General features: G+C 42.2%; 1 protein-coding gene across 1 annotated transcript; it reads left to right on the top strand.

Annotated features, from left to right (window-relative positions):
* Window positions 1-882: 882 nt before the first annotated feature.
* Window positions 883-13,100, top strand: TAS2R1 (taste 2 receptor member 1). Its single transcript, XM_067730039.1, is given in 3 exon segments — window positions 883-915; window positions 12,322-12,697; window positions 12,700-13,100. Coding segments are annotated over 3 exon segments (810 nt in total).
* Window positions 13,101-25,911: the final 12,811 nt, after the last annotated feature.

Below are 25,911 nucleotides of genomic sequence, written 5' to 3'. Positions count from 1 at the left end.
CCGCCTGCCAGTGCAGGGGACACGGGTTCGAGCCCTGGTCCGGAAAGATCCCACATGCCGCAGAGCAACTAAGCCTGTGTGCCACAACTACAGAGCCTGTGCTCTAGAGCCTCCAAACCACAACTACTGAGGCTGCGCACCACAACTACTGAAGCCCGAGTGCCTAGAGCCCGTGGCCTGCAACAAGAGAAGCCCAAGCACCACAACAAAGAGTAGCCCCCACTCGCCGCAACTACAGAAAGCCCGCACGCAGCAACCAAAACCCAACGCATCCAAAAATAAATAAATAAATAAATTGGGGGAAAAAATGTATAGGGAAACCTCAGAAAAGAATTTTTTATTTTTTCTAAACAACTCTCCTACAAATATGTTTGAAAAAACTTTGCATTTATTGAAGAGAGCACTCAACTTTAACTTCACAGGTTTGGGCCCTAGGAATATCACTAAACGCCTGGCTGTAGGAAAGTCACTTCTCTGGCTCTAATTCTTAAATGTGAAAAATGAAAAGCACATCTCTGCTTTTCTATATAGCCCACAGCTATTATATTATAGTACATCCAGTGTGAGGAAAACCCACCTCAAGCTTTCTTCAGCAAAAACTGGGAATTTAAAGGTGCATTTAAATGTCAAGGCCAACAGTATATGAGGGCTGACTCTGGGGGCTGATGAGTTCTGAGCACTGGTCTTGCTCACTCTTCTCTGGGCACTGATGTTCATTGCATAGAATCCATTCTTTGGCAGGTTCAGGTCCCTCATCATGGTGGCAAGATGGCTGCCAGCATCTTCAGGTAAACATCCTATCTCAGACAGAGAGGCTTATTTTGCCCAGCCCGCTATATCAAAAATTCTGGGATTCATTCTGACTTGATGAATTTAGACCTCATGCTCATCCTTGAATGGATCTCCCCTGGCCAGGTGAGTGGTTATGTTAACTGTTAACACTTGGTCATGTGCTTCTTCCTGGATTCAGAGATGAGGACAACCCCAAATAAGAGACATACAAAGATGGATGCGGGAATGTTGGTTCCTCCAAAGGAAGTCAGGTTAAAGAGGAGGGAACGAATGTGGGGAAGGCCAAAAATAGCCGTTGTCCAACCTTTATCCCTGAACCGCTCAAAGGCATTTTCACTGTCACTGAGAGGAAGTGATGCTTAATGTTTAAGAACACAAATAGTATTTAATATCAGATTTGGGTCCACATCTTGGAAATGTTACTTTTTAACTACATGTCTTTGGGCAATTTCCAATCCTCTGTGCACCTCAATTTAATAATCTGTAAAGTGGAGATAATGTTGATTCAATAGAGTGGTCAAGAAGGCAGATTGATACCGTGTCTGTCAATTGTTCAGCATTTTAAGAGCTAAATAAATGGTAAGGATTCTGCCCTTTCCCAAAAGCTTCTGGCTTCAGATTCTTTCACTGCGAATTCTTTCCATTCCCCAAGAAACAGATAATTCCCATGCAATTTAAATTGTTCTGGTGCATAGAAAATAAGAAAAGCTTAACAACTTTTTGATAAATCTAGCATAACATGGATAATCAAATTGATCAAATATAGCACCAGAAAAATCTCCAGACCAATCTTCCCTGTAAATAAAGGAGTGGTATTTCTAAATTAAACAGCAAATAGAATCAGCCATATATAATGAGATTAGGATCCCATGACTGGTAGGGTTGATTTCAGGGTTGCAAGTATTAACTCATGTACTCTGCTCTCATTACCCTTCCCTCCCCAGAGAGATGGCATCAGACAGGACAGTTGGAGTGACTTGAGTGCACAAAATAATTTCTTATTTATAGAACTTGGACACTCCAGTTGGCAACCTCTTCCCTACATAATCTTGTCCAGCCTCATGGACATGCAAGTAAATTCCAAGTGCATATTTCTAGCCCTTGTGACTCCCCCAAAACTCCAAATTTATCACCCACTGCTTAGTAATATATTTTCCTGGAATAGGCACCTAAGACTGAAAATGCCTACAATAGAGCTCTTGATTTTAACTTCCTCCCAATCTTCCCTTCTTGAAAAATGGCACCATTGGTCACCAGTGGGGCATGTCAACAACCCCAAAGTATTCTTGATTTCTCTCTTTCCCTTACTCCCCCCATCAAAACCATCTTAAATCCCTGCTGGGATTTCAAATCCAGATATTTCTTTCCACCCTCTTCTACCAATCTCATCTGGGGCAACAGCATCCCTTGCCTAGTGTACCACAGCAGCCTTCAGACTGGTCTTTCTGTTCCCACTCTAGCTCTTTCTGATTCCCAAGTCTGTTCTCCAGAGGAAATGTTTTCTTTTCTTTTCCTTTACTTTCCTTTTTTCTTCTCTTTTCTTTTCTTACAGCAGTCAGAGTAAATGTTTTAGAACATAGATCTGATTGTGACAAATACACCCCCTCCCCTGCCAAACACATACACTCACACAAACTTTGCAATGGTTTCTCATCACATGAGGATGTAACCTAGTCCTTACTAAAGCCTGCCATGATCTGGCCTTGCCTTCCCCTCTGTTCTCCCCTCCTTGGGCTCTTCCCTTTGCTCATGCTCTCCAGGCATTGCAAAGTTTGGGCCTTTGTTTTTCTGGAACACTTCAAGCTCTTTTTTTGATTCAAGGGGGCATTGCTATCTCCTGCCCTCTCCACTTGGAATGCTCATTCCCTCAATATCTATAGATGATTGCTTCTCGTTCAGTTCTCTTTTCAGTTATCACTTCCTCTCTGGAGGAGTCTGCCTTCCCTGACCATGCTCTCTAAAAGTGCACCTCTGTCTACATTACCTGGAAGTATTTATTTCCTAATTTGCTCATTTATCATCGTCTCAACTAATATGTAATGTCCAAGATGACAGAGACTTTGTCTGTCTTGTTCATTGCTATGTGTTCCATGCTTAGAATAGTGCCTAGTCATAACATGACTAACAAATCTGTGTTGACACACACGGAGGGAAGGAGGGAGAGAGGAAGGGAGAAGGGAGGGAAGAAACAAGGAAGTATTTGAAATTCCCCAGCTCAGTTCAGAGCTGAAGACAAAATCGTGAGAACCAGCGGTTACTCAAGTGATGTAAGTGCAGCATCCTTTTCCTCATTGTAATTAACAAGGGATTCTTGCTTGTAAAGCACTTTGAGTTCTTTACGTGTAAGGCAAATTCAGTGTATTACGTGGCTCCATTATTCTATTTGCTTCAATGCAAGTAAATTTCAGGACATTGAGAGGAGTAAGGAAAAGCACAGAAATATATTACCAGGATAAATAGAGCAGAGAAGGGACAAGCATCTGGGAGTGACCTGAATATTAAAGACAAAAATTTTAGTCCTAAAGATCAACCTCAAATTCAAGTGCAGAGAAGCAAATGAATGGATTTAAAGAATTCTTAGTCTGAAAGACTCTGGAGCTTTTCAACCAAAATGTTGTGAATTTTAGATGGAATAAATTCCATATAGGCTTTCTAAGGGCTGAGTTATTCTCTACAGGGAAGGTTCAGAAAGGATGTCTGCCCCGGTTTGCCCAGAGTCTATTTCTTTCTTATTTGAACAATCTTATTAAATATACAATAACGTTAATACAGATGCATGTTCCTTAAAGCAGGAATTGTTCCCTTGATAATGAAGTGGGAAGACCCACTTGGGAAAGGTATTAAAACTATCGCTCACTTTCATGATGACACTAATCCCAAAGTAAATGTCCGTGTTCGCTGGAAAGCAGAAGGATGATCATTATAGTCTTCTACCTGGTGAGAAGCTTGCCAATGTCAATTTAACTGCATGTGAAAAAAAATAGCACTTTCTTTGGAGGAGCTGAATGATTTGAATATAAATAAGCGACCCTTTCCGCCTGTCAGTTACCTCAAGAATATTTAGTATTGTCTCTTTTAATGACTGCTCATTACAGATGAGTGCAAGTGAGCAGATTTAATCAGGGTAATATGGGGTAATCATCATGTGAATTCCTCCACATCAGGATTTGTTCCATCTGTTCCGAGACATTTGTCCATGTAAAACTGTCACCATTCCGAGCTAATGACTGACAGGTGAGGCCAGACTTTTGTACGTTTTTCGTCTCAGAGTCAGAAATTCTCTGATGTGTCCTTCTCACTAAAACAAATGGCTTCAAAGACACAAAGCGGTTCTGTATTCAGGACCATTTTCCTCTATTTGGTTTGTTGCATTGCTCATTAAAATACTTAGCTCACCCTCACTTAGCACAAGAGCACAACCAACAACCATGGTTATCTTGATTGATGTGGTGGACTCTAAGGGGGAGGCTGCACCAGGCGACCTCGGAGGTCTTCCCACGAGCACTGAAATGCAGCCTCTGGGGTGTGTATGGCATCAGTTCCACAGCGGCAGGAAGGCTGCGCGCCTGGGACAGACGTTTCTTATTCCCCCATCCTTCCACGGAACCAGTGCGCGTCTCAGGCGAGTTGATGTGCCTTCAGTAGCCTTTGTGTGTGCTCACTGAGGAGACTGGTGATGGAAATTATTGAATGGAAAAAGAAATGTAGCTTAAGCCTCATGAATTTTTATATTTTACTCCTCGGGATTCCTGTGCCAGAAGACCTGGTCTACGTGAAATACAGTTTTCTATGAAGAATCACTGCTACTCTCCAAGCTAGTTCTCACAAAAGTCATAATGGAAAATTTGAGAACCAAATACCCCCTCCAGGTGATTGAATTCAAAAGACAAACAGCACATGAATACGTAGAATCCGGCCTGGTTATTTCCCTTAAGTCTTCAGTGTGCTGTGCGTTACCTCCGCTGGCTCGAGTTGGTGCTGAAAAACGATGTTGCTGGTCTAGACTCAGAACAGAATTTTTTTTTACATTTTCCCCCTTTAGTGTTACCATGACTTTTTTGTGAAACTGAATTGCGCAAACCATGCCGAAGGGCTCAGTATGTAAATGTCATGGCAAGACTGGGGCGACAGGGAAGAGGCACGTGCTGGTCCTGTGACCTGACGTTTTTAGGAACAGAGAATTAGAAAACAAAAGCTCTCTTATAAAGTGACTTTGTAATATTTTTTTCTCTTCCCTTTGCGATGAAGACCCTAATATAATTGAGTTTTGTTCTACTTAAAAATGTACCATCTGCCAAACACCAAAAGGGAGAAGGAATTCTGGGGATGAGAAGAAAACCCAGATATGCCCTCCCAGAGTCTGCAGGGTACAGACAAGGACCCAGCATTTGCAGGCAAAGTGACAGGCACAACAACGGAAGTTTGATGGAGAAATCACAGAAGCTGTAGTCGCTGCTGTTTTGAGAGCTCCTGGCTTCCTCATTTCATAGGAGGATGCTCTGCCCTTTTTGCTTTTCCTGCCTGCAGAATGTAAAATTGGAAAGTTTTTTAGTATTCTTCTCTTTCCACCCAAGGGAGAAGAACAAGGCTTATCTTGATCGTCGTGCTTGGACCTGGATCAGTTTTCATAGGACCCACCCATGAACAACTTCCCTCGACGCCTCCTTGAAGATGTTCATGGCTGTTCCCTACAACTCATCAATGTTGTAGCACAAAGAACAGAGTTGAGTCCTAGGTGGCACAGACACTGCATATTCAGAGAAGAATCACAAAGAAACCTAGGTACCTGCTCTCACCTCGAATGGTTTCATATGGTTTCCCTTCCAGTTTTCCAAAAGTGAAATTCATCCTAAGAGCCCTTTAGGACACCTTCGGACAAAGTAACAAGTATCCATAGGGACATATGCCCCATTTAGGGCTCTGCGGGGTCCATTGTGATCAACTTCTAGGTTGGAAAAGCTTCCATTCCACAAAGGTTTAATAAATCGCTCCCCACTTTGTGCTCTGTTGGTGAATTCTGCAAATACTGAAGTTCGTTTTATGCTACACTGTACAAGGTGACTTGCTTTTACCTGCCTTTAGTTTCTGAATGCTTTGAGGACAGAAACTGTTGTATCCACCTTTGCCCCCACATGTTTAGACAGTGGTGTTCAGTGGGATGTGATTTTGCCACCCAGGGAACATTTGGCAAAGTCTGAAATCACTTTTGGTTGTCACACCTGGGGCAAATGGTGTACTGCTGTCATCTAATGCTTAGAGGCTGGGAGACATGCTATATTGCACAGGACAGCATCCACCAACCCCCCTTAAATATCCAGCCCCAAATGTCAACAGTGTCAAGATGGAGAAAACCTGGTTTAGCATAACACCTCACACAGAATACATTTTAATAAACGCTCAATAATTTTTCCAGAAACAGTCCATAAGACAGTTATAACAGCAAATTGAATCATGTACTCTTTTATCATTACATTTTTCCTGGAACAACCAGCTCATGTCATAAAATTGTCACAGTTTTGAAAAACTAGTAGGGAAAAGGTTTCAAGCCCTGTATTATCCTGCAGATGGTTGGCTACTGATGGGAATGGTGCTGAATGGCCCTTATATTACCTTCCTTTAAGCTTTGGACCTACTGTATACACAGACTTGTAAGCTTAATTACTTTGCCATGATGGTTTGTCACACCTTGTGTTTTATCACATATGTTTTAATATATATCTGTTTTAAATTTTAGGTGGTCTTAATTTGCTCAACAATTGCATATTGGAGAACTACTACTTAGGAAGCTTATGTTGCTGATTGTACTATATCATTATAGCACAAGAGATGATTTCAAAAGAGTTTTCTGTAAAGGATGCCTCGCAGACAGGACATTCAAGATGGCAGAGGAGTAAGACGTGGAGATCACCTTCAGCCCCACAAAAACATCAGAAATACACCTATATATGGAACAGCTCCTACAGAACACCTACTGAATGCTGGCAGAAGATCTCAGACTTCCAAAAATGCAAGAAACTCCCCACACATCTGGGTAGGGCAAAAGAAAAAAGAAGAAACAGAGATAAAAGAATAGGGACAGGGCTTCCCTGGTGGCGCAGTGGTTGAGAGTCTGCCTGCCGTTGTAGGGGACATGGGTTCGTGCCCCGGTCCGGGAAGATCCCACATGCCATGGAGCAGCTGGGCCCGTGAGCCATGGCCACTGAGCCTGCGCCTCTGGAGCCTGTGCTCTGCAACGGGAGAAGCCACAACAGTGAGAGGCCCACGTACTGCAAAAGAAAAAAAAAAAAAAGAATAGGGACAGGAGCTGCACCTCTGGGAGGGAGCTGTGAAGGAGGAAAAGTTTCCACACACTAGGAAGGCCCTTCACTGGCGGAAATGGGGGTGCTAGGGGGGTAGCTTCAGAGCCATGGAGGAAAGCACAGCAACAGGGGTGCAGAGGGCAAAGCGGAGAGATCCCCACACAGAGGACCATGGCCGACCAGCACTCACCAGCCCGAGAGGCTTCTCTGCTCACCCACCAGGGCAGATGGGGGCTGGGAGTTGAGGCTCGGGATTTGGAGGTCAGATCCTAGGGAGAGGACTGGGGTTGGCTGCGTGAACACAGCCTGAAGGGGGCTAGTGTGCCACGACTAGCTGGGAGGGAGTCCAGGGAAAAGTCTGGAGCTGCCTAAGAGGCAAGACACCATTGCTTTGGGGTGCACGAGGAGAGGGGATTCAGAGCACCGCTTAAACGAGCTCCAGAGACGGGTGTGAGCCACGGCTACAAGTGCAGACCCCAGAGACGGGGATGAGACGCTAAGGCTGCTGCTGCCCTGTGTGCAAGCACAGGTCACTATCCACACCTCCCCTCCTGGGAGCCTGTGCAGCCTGCCACTGCCAGGGTCCTGTGATCCAGGGACAACTTCCCCGGGAGAACACACGGCGCGCCTCAGGCTGGTGCAAAATCATGTTGGCCTCTGCTGCCGCAGGCTTGCCCTGCATCCGTACTCCTCCTTCCCCCCGGCCTGACTGAGTCAGAGCCCCCGAATCAGCTGCTTCTGTAACCCCGTCCTGTCTGAGCGAAGAACAGACACCCTCAGGTGACCTACATGCAGAGGTGGATCCAAATCCAAAGCTGAACCCCAGGAGCTGTGAGAACAAAGAAGAGAAAGGGAAATCTCTCCCAGCAGCCCCAGGAGCAGAGGATTAAAGCTCCACAATCAATTTGATGTACCCTGCATCTTCGGAATACCTGAATAGACAAAGAGCCATCCCAAATTGAGGTGGTGGACTTTGGGAACAACTGTAGACTTAGGGTTTGCTTTCTGAATCTAATTTGTTTCTGGTTTTATGTTTATCTTAGTTTAGTATTTAGACTTTATTATCATTGGTAGATTTGTTTATTGATTTGGTTGCTCTCTTCCCTTTTCATATATATATATTTTTTTTTTTCTCTTTTTGAGAGTGTGTATGTGTATTCTTCTTTGCGTGATTTTGTCTGTATAGCTTTGCTTTTGCCATTTGTTCTGGGGTTCTGTCTGTTCATTTGTTTTTCAGGGGTTTTTTTTGTTTGTTTTTTTCAGTATAGTTTTTAGCACTTGTTATCATTGGTGGATTTGTTTTTTGGTTTGGTTGCTCTCTTTTCTTCTTCTTTTTAATTACTTGTTTTTATTTAAATAATTTTTCTATATTTTTTATTTTAATAACTTTATTTTCTTTACTTTTTTTCTTTCTTTTTTTTTTCTTTTGCTCCCTTTTCTTCTGAGCTGTGTGGCTGACAGGGTCTTGGTGCTCTGGTTGGGTGTCAGGCCTGAGCCTCTGAGGTGGGAGAACTGAGTTCAGGACATTGGTCCACCAGAGACCTCCCGGCCCCTTGTAATATCAATTGGTGAGAGTTCTCCCAGAGATCTCCATCTCAACACTAAGACTCAGCTCCTCCCAATGACCAGCAAGACCCAGTGCTGGACACCCTATGCCACACAACTAGCAAGACAGGAACACAACCCCACCCATTAGCAGAGAGGTTGCCTAAAATCATAAGGTTACAGACACCCCAAAACACACCACCAGCCTTGGCTCTGACCACCAGAAAGACAAGATCCAGCATCATCCACCAGAACATAGGCACTAGTCCCCTCCACCAGTAAGCCTACACAACCCACTGAACCAACCTTACCCACTGGGGGCAGACACCAAAAACAATGGGAACTACGAACTTGCAGCCTGTGAAAATGAGACCCCAAACACAGTAAGATAAGCAAAATGAGAAGACAGAGAAATATACAGCAGATGAAGGAGAAAGGTAAAAACCCACCAGACCTAAAAAATGAAGAGGAAATAGGCAGTCTACCTGAAAAAGAATTCAGAGTAATGATAACAAAGATGGTCCAAAATCTTGGGAATAGAATGGAGTAAATACTAGAAACATTTACCAAGGACCTAGAAGAACTAAAGAGCCAACAAACAATGATGAACAACACAATAAATGCAATTTAAAATTCTCTAGAAGGAATCAATAGCAGAATAACTGAGGCAGAAGAACAGATAAGTAACCTGGAAGATAAAATAGTGGAAATAGCTACAACAGAACAGCATAAAGAAAAAAGAATGAAAAGATTTGAGGACAGTCTCAGAGACCTCTGAGACAACATTAAACACACCAACATTCAAATTATAGAGGTCCCAGAAGAAAAGAAAAAGAAAGGGAGTGAGAAATATTTGAAGAGATTATCATTGAAAACTTCCCTAATATGGGAAATGAAATAGTCATGTCTAGAAAGTGCAGAGAGTCCCATACAGGATAAATCCAAGGAGAAACACGACAAGACACATATTAGTCAAACTATCAAAACTTAAATACAAAGAAAAAATATTAAAAGAAGCAAGAAAAAAGCAACAAATAACATTCAAGGGAATCCCCATAAGGTTAAGAGCTGATCTTTCAACAGAAACTCTGCAAGCCAGAAGGGAGTGGCAGGACATATTTAAAGCGATGAAAGGGAAAAACCTACAACCAAGATTACTCTACCCAGCAAGGGTCTCACTCAGATTCGATGGAGAAATTAAAACCTTAACAGACAAGCAAAAGCTAAGAGAATTGAGCACCACCAAACCAGCTTTACAACAAATGCTAAAGGAACTTCTCTAGGCAGGAAACGCAAGTGAAGGACAAGACCTACAAAAACAAACCCAAAACAATTAAGAAAATGGTAATAGGAACATACATATCGATAATTATCTTAAATGTAAATGGATTAAATGCTCCAACCAAAAGACATAGACTGGCTAAATGGATACAAAAACAAGGCCTATAAGACACTGATGAAAGAAATTAAAGATGATACAAACAGATGGAAAGTTGCACCATGTTTTTGGCTTGGAAGAATCAACATTGTGAAAATGACTATACTACCCAAAGTAATCTACAGATTCAATGCAATCCCTATCAAACTACCAATGGCATTTTTCACAGAACTAGAACAAAAATATTCACAATTTGTATGGAAACACAGAAGACCCCGAATAGCCAAAGCAATATTGGGAAAGAAAAATGGAGCTGGAGGAATCAGGCTCCTGGACTTCAGACTATACTACAAAGGTATAGCAATCCAGACAGTATGGTACTGGCACAAAACAGTAATATAGATCAATGGAACAGGATAGAATCCTAGAGATAAACTCATACACATATGGTCACATTATCTTTGATAAAGGAGGAAAGAATATACAATGGAGAAAAGAGAGCCTCTTCAATAAGTGGTGCTGGGAAAATTGGGCAGCTACATGTAAAAATTGAAATTAGAACACTTCCTAACACCATACAAAAAAATAAACTCAAAATGGATTAAAGACCTAAATGTAAGGCCAGATACTATCAAACTCTTAGAGGAAAACATAGGCAGAACACTCTATGACATAAATCACAGCAAGATCCTTTTTGACCCACCTCCTAGAGAAATGGAAATAAAAATAAACAAATGGAGCAAAATGAAACTTAAAAGCATTTGACATTGAAGGAAACCATAAACAAGATGAAAAGACAACCCTCAGAATGGAAGAAAATATTAGCAAATGAAGCAACAGACAAAGGATTAATCTCCAAAATATACAAACAGCTCATGTCGCTCAATATCAAAAAAACAAACAACCCAGTCCAAAAATGGGCAGAAGACCTAAATAGACAATTCTCCAAAGAAGATATACAGATTGCCAACAAACACATGAAAGAATGCTCAACATCACTAATCATTAGAGAAATGCAAATCAAAACTACAGTGAGGTATCGCCCCACACTGGTCAGAATGGCCGTCATCAAAAAAATCTACAAACAGTAAATGCTGGAGAGGGCATGGAGAAAAGGAAACCCTCTTACACTGTTGGTGGGAATGTACATTCATACAGCCACTATGGAGAACTGTATGGAGGTTCCTTAAAAAACTAAACATAGAACTACCATATGACCCAGCAATCCCACTACTGGGCATATACCCTGAGAAAACCATAATTCAAAAAGAGTACTGTACCACAATGTTCATTGCAGCACTATTTACAATAGCCAGGACATGGAAACAACCTAAGTGTCCATCGACAGATGAAAGAAGATGTGGCACATATCTACAGTGGAATATTACTCAACCATAAAAATAAATGAAATTGAGTTATTTGGAGTGAGGTGGATGGACCTAGAGTGTGTCATACAGAGTGAAGTAAGTCAGAAAGAGAAAAACAAATACCGTATGCTAACACATGTACATGGAATCTAAAAAAAAAAAAAAGGTTCTGATGAACCTAGGGGCAGGACAGGAATAAAGACACAGATGTAGAGAATGGACTTGAGGACACGGGGAGGGGGAAGATTAAGCTGGGATGAAGTGAGAGAGTGGCATGGACATATATACACTACCAAATGTAAAATAGATAGCTAGTGGGAAGCAGCCACATAGCACACGGAGATCCACTCAGTGCTTTGTGACCACCTAGAGGGGTGGGATAGGGAGGGTGGGAGGGAGACGCAAGAGGGAGGGGATATGGGGATACATGTATACGTATAGCTGACTCACTTTGTTATACAGCAGAAACTAACACACCTTTGTAAAGTAATTATACTCTACTAAAGATGTTAAAAAAAAAAAAAGGAAGACTCACAAATGTTAAGTAGAATCACACCTGCAGGCACAATTAAATATTCATGGTAGAGATGAAGGACTGAGAAACTTCCACTGCTTATATAGTGGAGGAGCCCTTCTCCCAGCCTTGAAGGTGATTCCACCATTTGCTTGTGATGAAGTTGAAAGCTAAGTAGACCTGGAAAATGCGAACACCATCATTAAGAAGCAAATTGTTGCTAGAGTCTCTTTCTTATTTTACTGCCTCAGAACTAAATTGAGAAAACAGTGATACAAACAAATGTCTACCACATTGTTACCTCATTACCTTTATTGTTAAGAGTCGTGTCCTCCAAAGGGATTTTAATCTAGTTGAAGAAAAATAGAAAACTTGAATAATCCAAACTGTCCAAAAATCTATAACTATATCATTTTTTTACAGTAGGTGATTTTTTCTTCTCGAAAAATTCTCGCCTGCCTGGCGATTTCCAGGATTTGTCTGCAACTAGCCATCTTCTACGTTAACCTGGCTGTTCTTTCCTTGATTGAATTCCCTCAGCTTGCTGAGAAGTTCGTAATTCTCACATTTATAAATGAATCGGGACTTTGATTTGCCACATGGCTCAGCCTTTTCTACTGTGCCAAGATTGCCACCATTGCTCACCCACACTTCCGCTTGAAGATGAGGATATCCAAGTTGGTTCCTTGGCTGATACTTGAGTCCCCGCTATATGCATCTAGCATGGATGTTTTCCACAGCAAACATAGGTGGATATTTTCCAAAGAACACTTCCTGGGCCTTTTCTCCCCAAATGCAACCATCCAATCAAAGAAATACGTGCTTTACAGTTTGCCTTTCTTTTTGCTGAGTTCTCATTGCCATTACTTATCTTCCTTATTTCTTCTCTGCTCTTGATATTTTCTCTGGGGAGACACACCTGACAGATGAGAAACACAGCAACAGGCCCCAGGAACCCTCGCACATGCGTGCACATCAGCACTTGTCTCTCCATCCTGTCCTTTCTGGTCCTCTATCTCTGCCACTCCATGACAGCTGCTTTGCTCTTTTCTCAAATTTTCAACTTTAGAAGCTTCATATTTCTGTTCTGCATCTTGCAGGTTGGTTCATACCACTCTGGACACTCTATTACCTTAATTTTAGGAAATCCTAAAATGAAACAAAATGCAAAGAAATTGCTCCTCCACAGAAAGTGCTGTCAGTGAGAGAGAACTTTGATCCAGTCAAAACACTGGCAGTTCAGTGAGTTAACAGTGCCTGCCATGCCTCCCTAAACAAACGAAGAAGTCTGTTCATAAATATACAAAACATCATCTAAAGATTATTTGTCCAACCTGAGACATTTTTATGGATTCTTTCCTTTTTCAAAGGGTTACACTGATTTTCAAAGCATAATGCATGTTGCTGGATTACATCAATGTCAGTACCTTTGCCAGATGTTACCTAACTGTTGAAGACTGGGTAAGTGGTACAGGGATCTTTCTGTATTATTTCTTATGACTGCATGCGAGTCTACAATTATCTCAAAATAAAAAGTTTAAAGAAAAAGGGAAGCACATGTTTGAACTTGTGATAGCAGAAAGATGCACGAATGTCGTGGGGACCCTGTGTGTCTGATGCCTGGTCTTAGATGATTTATCCTGGCTGGAAGCACTGATTGCTCATTTCTTGTCTACCTGGATATTATTTCTGCACTATTTGTTAGAGTCACAGACAACAGAACCATTTTTCCTCATCAGATCAGAGAGGAAGCTGAGGACAGGCTGTCTTTCTCTGTCCTTGTAAGCAGGCTCACCTGCTCCATGGTGCCAAGATCCTAGATGCCATGGTGACGTGTCCCATCAACTGGTAAAAAGGCAGACAGATAGAAGAGGAAGAGAAATCAAGGGCTGAACTCTCATTTTCCATTTCCCCTAATTGGACACACTGAACAGACAATAGCTTGCAAATATATTTCACTTTGCACTTGTGTTCTCAGCTTTGGGACCCTTTCAACTGATGGTGGCAATTTGGAGCTCCTATCACATTGCATGTCTTCTCCATGAAGTGACATCAGTAGGTGGGTGGGCTGGAGGTATCTCCATCTGCTTGAAGTCACAAATGCATTTTCTATTTGACGATGACGTTGGATGCTAGCTAAGATATATGTGTATATTTCTAAAACAACCTCAGAAATCTTTTGCTCCCAGTGAAGCAAAAGATGTTCCTCATTTTGGCTATAGCTTATAACTTCACACATGATGATAGAAAATGTGTTTAGGTTTGCCAATCACCAATAATGTGGATTCAAATATTGGTTTATAAGCCTAAGACATGCAGGCGTGGTTGTACCAAACTGAGGTCTTTGCTTCAGAAGATCCAGGGAAATATTCATCTTCCTGGGTGTGGGAAAGCTCTGAGGCTGTTCTTCCTCTTCCCACAGAGGAAAGAGCAAAATAACAGCCTTGGTCTTCCTGCTATTTTGTTTTCCCATGTCCCAATAGGTGGGAGGTTTATAGCTAATTGTGCACTCAGGTGGTCAGATCTGGGAAGAGCAGTGGTGTAACAGAGGTGATGATTGCCCCTTCCTTTGGAGGGGACAGTGAGGAATCACTTTTATTTTCTGTACATCTCAAGTTCAGATGCCTTATCCTTGAATCGTGGTGTGTATACCTGCAGGTGGAGAAAAGGAGAGCAGAAGAGATTTCAAATATTCAGGGGAAAACTTGTAAATATACAATTCTCATGTGACTTTTTTACTCAGATGCCAAATTCTCATTCAATTTCATGCAACTCCTGCTTTAATAATGCTGGTTAATGAGAAGAATACGAAGGTATGATTGTTCGTATGCTTGAAAGTTACCAAAGTTATAAAAAAGATAATGCATGCTAAAGCAAACTCTTCTAGAAACGCTTTCACAGTCCACTTTCCTAGAAATATATTTCTTCCAGAAATATCGCCTAGCTATCACGTTGATGGGTAGTGCGTGGGACAATAATTGCTCAATCGTTGAAGCAAAAGTAACTGGGTCTTTTGTGTCTCTGGAGCCACCCTTATGTGGACTCCCTAACCTTGACGAATTGTTTTTGTCCTGCTCATTTAGCATGGGGTTAGCCTCTATCATGATACGGCATTGTCCGCCACCCCGTCCCTGAATTTTTTGAGATGGAGTGGGACACAGTTGCCCAGGAGACTTGGCTGTGGGATCACATGCCCATGGGTCCAGCCAGAGGACTGCTGACTGCAGGATGAGGCACTGTCCACCCTTCCCCTACTTCCTGTGGCCTTCCTGCTCAGTCAGCAACAAAGGAGATGGGCAAAGAGGCAGGCTCTTATTGAAAAGAGGGCCAGCAATAGCATTCCATTCCATTTCAGAGAGAGGTCAGACACCCCCAAACCAGGAGACAAATGCTGCCACTTTGCATCCCATTCTCCATTCTGATGTTGACCCCTTCAGTGCCCAAAGTCCAGGGATTCTCTGAGGTTTCAGTGACCATAAGATTGTGACTCCAACCAAGAAGGTTAAATCTGTGTGCTTATAGCAACAGATTTCTCAAAATATAAATGCTGCAACAATTTGACTCAGGAAATAAATGCAACAATTTAAAAACTTTCACAGATTAAGAATGCCTTTTAAATTCTCAATCTCTCATTCAAATGTAGTAAAGGCTTGAAGTTAGAATAATCTGGACCTAAAAATGGGAGGAAGACATTAGCATTTAATGTTTACTTGTCTTCTTCAGGTTAGGGACCACCCATTCTAGAGACTTCAGACAGTTTAAATATTATGCTCCATGTGCTTAAGTACAGTCATTCTTGTCAAACTATAAGTATTCTAAGTTTAGGCTTGGGAAATCTGATTTCCACAACTTTTGGGCATGTAGACCTATATCTCGTTGGGTGAGAGGAGGGATAGGTAGTCAGAAATATCCAAGAAAGAAAGAAACCAGCCAGGTCATGCAAATCAACTTTGGCAATCAGTGGGATAACAGATGTTGCAGACAGATGGCGCTCATATTGGAGAACAATTCAAATGACGGGGCAGGGAGACTCACCTGTTTTAAAGAGGGTCTTGCTAGGGTATGAGTTTGGAATCACATTAGAGATTGTATTAACACAAACGTAATGTCAGTGGTATATTCTTTTTAAAAGAATTATTCTTTTGCCACCTAATCATTGTAGACTGTCATCTGAAAACTTTATGCTGGGAAAAGGGTAGGGACTGAGAAAATCAGTCACCATGAGCTAAAAACATCAAGATTTTGGGGGGGGGGAATCAACATAAATTCAGATAGCTCGTGGGCTTTTGTTTCATTGTCTTCCTATTTAAAGCTAGCATCTCCCCCCTCTCTCTCTCCTTGATACATTAGACCATCCGATACATCACTCCATACCTTTGCAGGACGAAATAATGATTGCGTTTGACATGTGATTTAAACATTTGGCATCATATCTGTGACATCTGGATCTACTTAATCATTCTGGTTGGGGGTCAGGTTGGTGATTTTAGCCTGTAATTTAAAACATTCAAATCAATGAAGTGTGGGTTTCCTTTTTTTCTTTTTGGTGCTCTATTTGTTTCTGTTTTAAATGTTTCTCCACAAGATCAGCAATACAACATAATTTTGAATAAAATATCTACTTAAATCTCTGAAAACATGTCTGTTTTTAAAATGATGACTGAAGATTCATTTTATTTCAACCTCAACATTCTTGAGCGAAAACACACTTTGTGACTGTTTCAATTTTTGAGGTTGGAATGCATGTTCTTAAGTGAAATCTTTAGTTTCTAGTAACTAAAATTTCCTCCTCCTATAGATTTGTATAAGTCATATAATATAAGCATGCACCCTGTGTTAACCAGGTAGAATTTGAATTTAGGAGTATCTAAGGCCCCTTAGCTAGACTGGGCTCAGCACATGGTAAGCACGCTCTGAATGACCTAGATTCCAGAACCACTGGGGAAACTTCAGATTCTTCTGAAGATAAGCAGGTGGAAATGGATTGGAAAAAAAAATAAGTGGCTAACAGCTAGCTAGGATATTGTATTACTAAATATATGGGAGGGCCTCTGGCCACAAACTCACTCATTTGGAGAGCAAGAGCTATGCTTGTGATTGCAGATTAACACGTTTTACTTCACTTGAAACCTGGAGAATTGGCTTCCAGAAAGCATTGACCAGCTATAGCCAAAAAACTCGGTTTCATGACAAATATTCTCTAGCATATGCACCGCTGTGTGTCTGCTGTCATACTTGAAATTCTTGAGTCAAGGACTTGTGCCTTTGATCACGGAGACATGATGTCCTTAATGGCACTACTTGATGACGGATGTGGAGAACAGGTTCTATGGGAGGAGAGAGGAAGCCTTGAGCATAATAATTTAAATTGGGAGGCTAAGTAGATTTGTGTCATACTTTATAGAGATCAGAAACTAATCCATACATAAGACAAACCCCTGTCTTCCAAAGCCAGTAACTTGGTATCCTCAGTTCTTGCTAGAACTGCCCCTGCTTATTTGGGTCATTTATGCAACGTCTGTGCAATGCCGTAAGCGCAGTAATGAGCTGAGCATCTGTTCCTTGATCTATAAAATGGGGATGATAATGATAGGTACCACATGCTTAATAAAGTTCCAGGTATGTAATTGTGAGCAGCAATGAAGGCAAATCCCAAGTAAAGGCGCTGAAATAGATATGGTCACAGGGAATCTCCAGCAGCACCTTGGGATGGGGCGGGGGGCATTGGGAAGAAACTTGTTGAACAATAGAGGGTCATATTAAAGCCTGATTTGGATCTAGACCCAGCACTCGTGAATTGGGTGACTTGACGAGCCTGAAGCTCATGTTTCCCCATCTTTGAAGTGGGCACACGGATTATCACAGGCTGAATGAGATATGCTAATGAACCAATGGAATCCATGCCTGGCTGCTGCTAGTGGTGTTTTTTGTTGTTAAACCATATGTAACTGCTGAAATGGGGCCATTTTTGATCTGCTGAAATGACAGTTTCCTACGGTTCACCCCGATAATCATCAAATAATCACAGAGTTTGGAGGAGAGCTAATTCCAGATAAAGGAAGCAGCATGTGTAGAGGTAGCTGGCAAATAAAGGAAAAAAAAACATGAAAAGCACAAGAGTGAAAGGAGGAATGAAGGGTGTATCAGGCTGCTTTGCTGCAGTAACAAGTGGGGCCAGTGTTTCAGTCCTCACAGCTATGAGTTCATTCTCACATATGCTGCATGATGACTCTGAGTCTGCAGCAGCCCTGTTGCTGTCTGAGTCCCGAAGGAGCAGCCCCTGTTTGGGATGCACTGTCCTTGAGGCAGAGGGAAAAGAACAAAGGCTGGGGAGTCACAGGGCAGTTCTAAAGCTTCTGCCATATCCACTCCCTGGGGCAAGTGGACAAATCCAACATAAAGAGGGGAGAGAGATGAAATCTCATACCAACTATTTGGGAATAAAACCAATTCTACCATATGTAAAATATAAAATGGGGAAGCTGCTGTGAAGAACAGCTTGGTGGCTCCTCAAAAACTTAAACATAGAATCACCATATGACCCAGAAATTCCACTCCCTGGTATATGCCCAAGAGAACTGAAAACAGAGACTTGAACTAACACCTATAAACTGATATTCACAGCAGCATTGTTCACAGTTGCCAAAAAGTGGAAACAACCCAAGAGTCCATGAATGGGTAACAAAAATGTGGAATAGACATACAATGGGATATTATTCAGACACAAAAAGGAATGGGATTCTGATACACGCTACAACATACATGAACCTTGAAAACATTGTAAGTGATAGAACACAGACACAAAACGACAAATCCTGTATGGTTCTGATGCTGAAAGCTTGGTCTTTGTGCACCAGTGTCGAAGCTTGGAGACAGCTTTGGGTGAAGTAGAAAAGAAAGCTCTTATTGCTTTGCTAGGCCAAGGGGGACACAGCGGGTTCCTGACCTGAAAAACTATGTGTCCCAAGCTGGGAGGATCTGATGAGGAATTTTACAGCAAAGATTCAAGGGTGGAGTTGCTGATAAGATTAGGGTGTGTGCAGGGCCTGCACTCCTCTAATCTGGTCTCAGGTAATCTTCTTGATGAGCTTCTCTGACTCCTTTAATGTAGCCTCAGGTGGTCTTTCTATGGTATGAAGAATGCTGACATCGTAAAGCCCTTGAAGACATTGTTATGTGTATCCCTTGGGGTGGAACCAGGACCCTGCCCCAAGGCTGCACTGCTGTTTCTTGGCTACCCTTCTCTTGTCTTTTCATCCCCTCCTTTCCTGGATTAGCAGCTGTTGAAATCTTCCCTTTGGAACTCAGGGAAGATCTTGGAGACTGGAGTCAAGAAACAGGGGACAGAAAGGCTTCCATGCCCAGGAGCCCCACAGGGTCCTGCTCAGCTTCAGTTCCACTTATATGAGGTACCTAGAGAAGGCAAACTCATAGAGACAGAAAGTAGAATAGAGGATATGAGGGATTGGAGGGAGGAGGGAGTTATTGCTTCATTGGTACAGAATTTCTATTTGGGATGATTAAGAAGTTCTTAGATAGTGGTGATGGTTACACAGCACTGTGACATACTTAATACCACTGAATTGTACAGTTAAGGTGGTAAATTTTCTGTTATGTATGTATTACCACAATAAAAAAATTCTACCAGGAAAGAAAACAGGCAAGGGCTGGGTGTACTATTTTATTTTTAGTTTAATTTTTATTTTATGTTGGAGTATAGTTGATTTACAATGTTGCGTTAGTTTCAGATGTACAGCAAAGTGACTCAGTTATACATATACGTATATCCATCTTTTTCAGATTCTTTTCCCATATAGGTTATTACAGAATATTGAGTAGAGGTCCCTGTGCTATCAGTAGGTCCAGGCTGATTATCTATTTTATATATAGTAGTGTGTATATCTTAATCCCAAACTCCTAATGTGCTGTGGTATGGTTCATGGGCAAAACAAGTCAAAGGTAATTCTCCATCATGAATTAACTCACTGTTAAATCTTAAATCAGCCTTCCTCATTAGAATCAGCTTGTGGGAATAGATAAATATTACGAACCTAGATGCTTTTAGAATCTAAATAGATAATTACCATTCGAATAGGAGATCCTACTCCTCTAAGTACACAGGCCTTTACAGGACATTGACCTAAGAATATGCAGTGGTTGTTTAGAATAGAGAAAAAAATCAAGTCCTCTGACATCATCTTTAAAAAGTTCATCTCAAGGGTCAAAGACAAATAAACCTAAAAAGTAAATTTCTTTCTTTCTTCCTTTCTTCCTTTCTCTTTCTCTCTTTCTCTTTCTTTCTTTCTTTCCTTCTTTCTTTCTTTCCTTCCTTCCTTCCTTCCTTCCTTCCTTCCTTCCTTCTTTCTTTCTTTCTTTCTTGCTTTCTTTCTTTCTTTCTTTCTTTCTCTCTCTTTCTCCTTATCTCCCTTTCTTTCTTTCTTTCTTTCTTCCTTTCTTTTTCTTTATTTCTTTCTTTCTTTCTCTCTGTCTCTCTTTCTTTATTTATTTTTCTTTTCCTTTTTTTTTTTTAATAGGCAGAGGGCACTTGGGGAAAATTGCCAGGGAATGGAAATTCTTACCCCTCAGGGCATCGAAGTTGTACTTGATTGGCTATAGCAGAGAATTTTAAAGGTTGATTCAGTCACTGGTAGATAATTCAGAGAGAATAAACTGATTACAAATGGCCCATTTCCAGAACCTTCAAAAAAACACTTCCCTGGATGGAACCAGTATCTGTCAACATGAGACCCCAAATGGAGCAAGCTGGGTTGCCTCTTTGGGGATCGTTGACCTTGTCCAGTTATAAATGTGACCAGCGTTTAGTTCAGCTAGCTTACCTGAGCAATTTCAGCTGAAAATGTAGTACTTTTCTTTTTTTCCCTGCTTTGTTACCCTCCAGGCTTCTGCCCTTGCAAATCACAGATGCTTCTTCATCCCTTCCACCCAGATCTACTGGAATGTGCTTATCAGTTACAGGCTTAGCGCCACTCCTTCTAAAGAATTCCTGGAGGGATCCGGAGTATGAATAGCTCTCAGTTCTCCCTGTTTTTACAGGAAAAGAATGAACGGACCTTGTGTGAAATAACTCTCCACCATGTTCTCTTCGGGGCTTTAAATTATACTGGAGAACAGGGAGACAAGCAGAACATAACATATAAAGCAGAACATATAAAGCAGAACATAACATATAAAGCAGAACATATAAAGCAGAACAGGGCAGACAAGCTGGCAAAGACTAACTGAGAAAGGCACCTTGGACTCTCGGGGCTGAGCCTTCGGGGCCAAGATCAAATGAGACCTGGTGTTTTCCCTCTCAAGTGTGGAGCATCCTGAAGGGACTGTGGGCTCCAAAGGTCCAGCCATCCTCTCACTGGGCTGGAAGTGGGGATTTTTACATTTTCAATTAGATTTTTTTATTTACTGCAAATAACGTAGAACTGACTAACAAGTAGTGAAGAAGAAAATCATCCAGAATTCACCTCCTAATAAATCAGCCATTTGGATCTGTCCATGCTCCCTTTCAAATGCTGTGAATTAAAATATTCAATTTTTACCTTATTATCATCATGGCAAAGGTATATTTTTATAAATTTCATTTCCTTTATGATGTTTTTTCTTTTTGATTATTTTAATGACTACAGAGTATTCTGTTGAGCTGATATGTAGCACCATGCCTAGAAATAGAGGCAACATATATTTGTTGCAAAGATGAGTTAATATATTTTATTTATCTACTTCTTTATTTGGGGCATTGAGTGTGCTTCCATTTTGACTATTTTAAATAATGTTTAATGGCTCTTATGATTTTTCCTACTCTTTGCATAATTTCATTAGGAAAAGTTATTGGAAAGAGGATTCCTAGGTCGGTGACTATTAAGTGCACCAGCAAATTCCTTTATAAGAAGATTGTACAGATTTGCTGGACTGTCACTTCGTAATGCATAAGACAGCTGGGATTTTTATGTCCTGAGCAGCACTGTTTGGTTAAGACTTTTTTTTTTTTTTAATATTTGCTAATCTCATAGGTGCAGAGAGAGTGAGAGATTTCAATTTGCAAATCTCTTTTAAAATAATTACTGAGTAACATTTGCATTTTATCTTCATTTTAGAAGCCTTTCCTATGGCCTGACACAAAACTGGATCAGCTTTTAACGTTTTTTAAGAAACCTTCTTTCAGCGAGTCAGAGAGTTTCAAAGTGAGCGTGGGAGGCGTCTTGCACTGGCTCTGTGTGGCAAAGGGGACAAGTTTGAGTCACTGGACTCTCCCTAACCACTTAATGACCCGCAGCACAGAGCCTGGCCCATGGTGGCTGTCACTGTGTGCTGTCACTAAATTCTTCTAGGGCAGAGGCCTAAGGCTCAGGGTGGCCCCCGGCTGGCAGGAAAGGCTCTCAGGCAGGATGTGTGTGGAAGACCATGAGGTGTTATTGACAATCCTCCACGAAGCCCTCTTGGGGTTGGCAACTACCTCTTGCTTCACATCGGCCAGTCTGTCCTCACATGGTCATCAGTTATTTGTTAAATCCTCATGGTGGTGTGCAAGGTGGCTTCACTTTCATCCTCACTTTCCAGATTCAGGATGGGGCCCTGAGGATGTTGCTTGCCCAGGATGCCTCCACCATTAGGATCCAGGCTCAGGTGGTCTGACTCCACAGGCCTTGCTTGGAGGGCTGCCCTGCAGTGTTGGGGCACAGGGACACCCTGGGCTGGGTGTGAGTCTTTCAAAGTCTTACCTGGAGTGAGGTTTACCCAGAAAGAAGGTCACACATGTGTTAAATGATTACCCCCTGTTTTCTTCTTTATTATTTAGAAATTAATATTGAATCAATAATACATGGAAGTACCAATGATGATGAAGATGATGATGTGCACTAATTGTCCTGATCTTAGTATTTTAAAAACTGAGACCTGAGGAGGGTGTTATTGATCCCACTACAAATGAGGAGACTGAACTTCAGAGATGGAGTGCCTGCACAGCCATGACTCCCAGCGACTCTTCTAACTCATGTGCATGAGGGACAGGATAGCAACGCCGGCCCTGAGGGGGTGCTGAGGGTGGGATGCTCAGCAGCGGGTGTGGCACACAGGACTGTGGATGATGGAGGAGACAGCAAGCAGAAGCCACGTGCACAAGAGAGTGGCCAGGGGGGTTCAGGAGAGAGGCTGGTACGTGGGCTCAGGGTCGTCATAGGCGACCACGGCAGCAGGAGGGGCGCTGGGCAGGGAGAGATGGGAGACCCTCTAGATGTGTTGCTGGGACAGTGACAGACAGGATGGAGGGTCCAGGGCTGGCCAGAGTTCACCTTGAGCAGGAGAAGGAGCTAAGAAGGAGGTGGAGAGGGACCTTGAGAGCCACCTGTGGGCCTCGTGGTTCCTACAAAGTAGGGGTTGAGGATGGAGCCTCAGGGCCACCGCAGACCTGCGCTTCCGCAGTCAAGCACTCGGGAAATTCCCAGTACCCTGACCAGCAGACTGCCTGGAAGTTTCCGCAGAGCCTCTGCTGGTGGGTTTTCACAATATGAGGGACCCTCAAGTCACACTATGGGGGTGACAAGACCCAGGGCAAGGGGCTGGCCTAGCCCCCTGAGCAAAGTTGATTTTCCAGACCCTCTCCATCTGTTTAGCAATGAGCCCTGTTTCCTCATGTATGTTCTTCCTGCATCACTCAGGTTTCTCCAGGTATAGGTCAACATTCTCCTTGGATTAAACTAAGAGAAAACCTGAAAGGGACCATGGAGGAGACCCTTTTCCTCGTTGCTCTAGACCAAGTTTCTCAACTTCAACACTATAGGCATTTGGTGCTGGGTAATCATTCGGGGGGACAGGTTGACCTATGCATGGAGGTGATGCATGGCAGCACCTCTGGTCTCTGCCCATTAGATGCCAGGAGCGGGACTTCCCCTCCCTGTTGTGACAGCATGAAATGTGTCCAGATGTTGCCAAATATCCCTCAGGGGCAAAATCACCCCCGGGTGGGAACAACTGTCTTAGCAGAACTCATTTATTTTACTGTACAAAGGGAAAATGGACTAATAAATATGTAGATGGACGCTTGTATAATTTAAAAGTAATCTGTGACTATGGTACTAATCATACAATTAAATAATAGAGCACTGAGTCTCTGTGAATATCACCTTCCAGATAAAACTCAGAACTGTGCCATTTGAACCAGATTCAAATTGTTTTTGTCTTTCTCCCAGAAGCTTTCCCCTCGACATGGTCTCCCTTGTTTCCTGTTTCAAACCACTGTTTATGGCCTCTGAGAAACAGCTGTTATATCCCCCAAATAAGGACATTTCAGTGGTATGGGTACGTACTAGCCTCATCCTTTTGCTTGTAGTTCCTCTTAAGGAGGATGCTGTCCTTAAAGCTCAGACAACACCATCTGATGCTCTGCGTGGGTTTTAGAGCACAGAGTGCAAATGGGGGCAACTGCAGTGGAGGAAGACCAGGTCAGACGCTCCTCTTCCGCGGCATCCACTGTCTGCCTGCCGGGTCACTGGGGGTGCAGACAAGCCTCTGCAGAGAGTTCAAGGGTGTCTCCAGCACCGTCATCCATCACTTCTTTACATGCGTTGGGGGAGAGGTCAAGTCAAGCAGGCAGGCTGTCCAGCCAGCAGTGCTATTGCCCTTCACCTCCTTCCTGAGAAGCTATGTGTGGCCACTCTCAGAGCTGGGGACAGCACTTCCCCCTGAGGAGGGACTGTGCCTTATCTGATGGGAGCCCATGCAGACATCCCGGCAAATGGCAACAGGTTGATTGCTCTCTGGAGACTCTGACCGCGCAAGAAGGGCGAGTGTCACGAGGAATGTTTGTGAGTGTAAGTGTGGAGAGCTAGTGTAACAGTGTGACTCTGCTTTTGTTTTGCTTTTTTATAATTTTTATTGGAGTATAGTTGATTTACAATGTTGTGTTAGTTTCAGGTGTACAGCAAAGTGATTCAGTTATACATATATGCACTCTTTTTTAGATTCTTTTCCCATGTAGGTCATTACAGAGTATTGGGTAGAGTTCCCTGTGCTATACAGTAGGTCCTTATTAGCTATCGATATTATATATAGTAGTGTGTATATGTCAATCCCAATCTCCCAATTTATCCCTCCCCCTGCCTTATCCCCTTGTAACTGTAAATTTGTTTTCTACCTCCGTAGTTCTACTTCTGTTTTGTAGATAAGTTCATTTGTACCCTTTTTTTAGAGTCCATATATAAGTGGTATCATATATTTGTCTTTCTCTGAGTATGACTCTGTTTTAATTTTCTTTTTTTTTTCTCACCAGAATGCTAGGGGGACCAAGACAGACAGCCTGGTTAACATGTAAATATAAGTCTTTACCAACAGAAAGATACCAACAGAGAGATAAACCACATCCTGATAGAATTGAAGGCGGGAGAGTTCTTTCCAAGCAGAAACTCAAAAGTCAAAAATTCACAGATCTGATGACAGAAACATTTCAAATATCTCTACAGAAAAATAATCTGAAAGGTAATCATTAGAATATTGGGAAACAATCACAGCCTATACAACAGAATTAATATTAATATAGTAAGAACTCTCAGAAGCAACGAGAAAAGATTTAGTGTGCTCAACAGAGCCGGCAAAAGATAGGATGTAGGCGATTCAACAAAGGCTGGAAAGTACATGAGAAATTTGTACCCAAAATGCAAACCGGAACAGCGATTGGGTAGAACCATAGTTCAGCTAGCAGGTAAACAAAGATGCAGAAGGATGCGGTAGCCAGAGCTGGAGATTCTGCGGGTGGAGGACGGGGTGTGCAGGCAGGTTTGGTATCAGCATAGAGTTTTTTGAGAACCGTTGGCCATTGTACCTTGAGACTGGAAAGTCTGAATACTTTGACCTGGCAACTCCACATCTAAGTACTTAGTATCAAGAAATAGTAAGTACTCCAAACAAAAATTTAGAAAGCTTCATGACATGAAGCTATGAAGGCAAAAATGTGGAAAACCCTAAATGACTAGGAGAGAGTTTACATAAACCCCAGTTGAACCATACAAT

This window comes from Pseudorca crassidens, chromosome 3 (genome assembly GCF_039906515.1).
Source record: "Pseudorca crassidens isolate mPseCra1 chromosome 3, mPseCra1.hap1, whole genome shotgun sequence".
Classification (NCBI taxonomy): Eukaryota; Metazoa; Chordata; class Mammalia; order Artiodactyla; family Delphinidae; genus Pseudorca; species Pseudorca crassidens.
The sequence above is the reverse complement of the archived record's forward strand: the minus strand, read 5'-3'. Positions and strand labels throughout refer to the sequence as shown.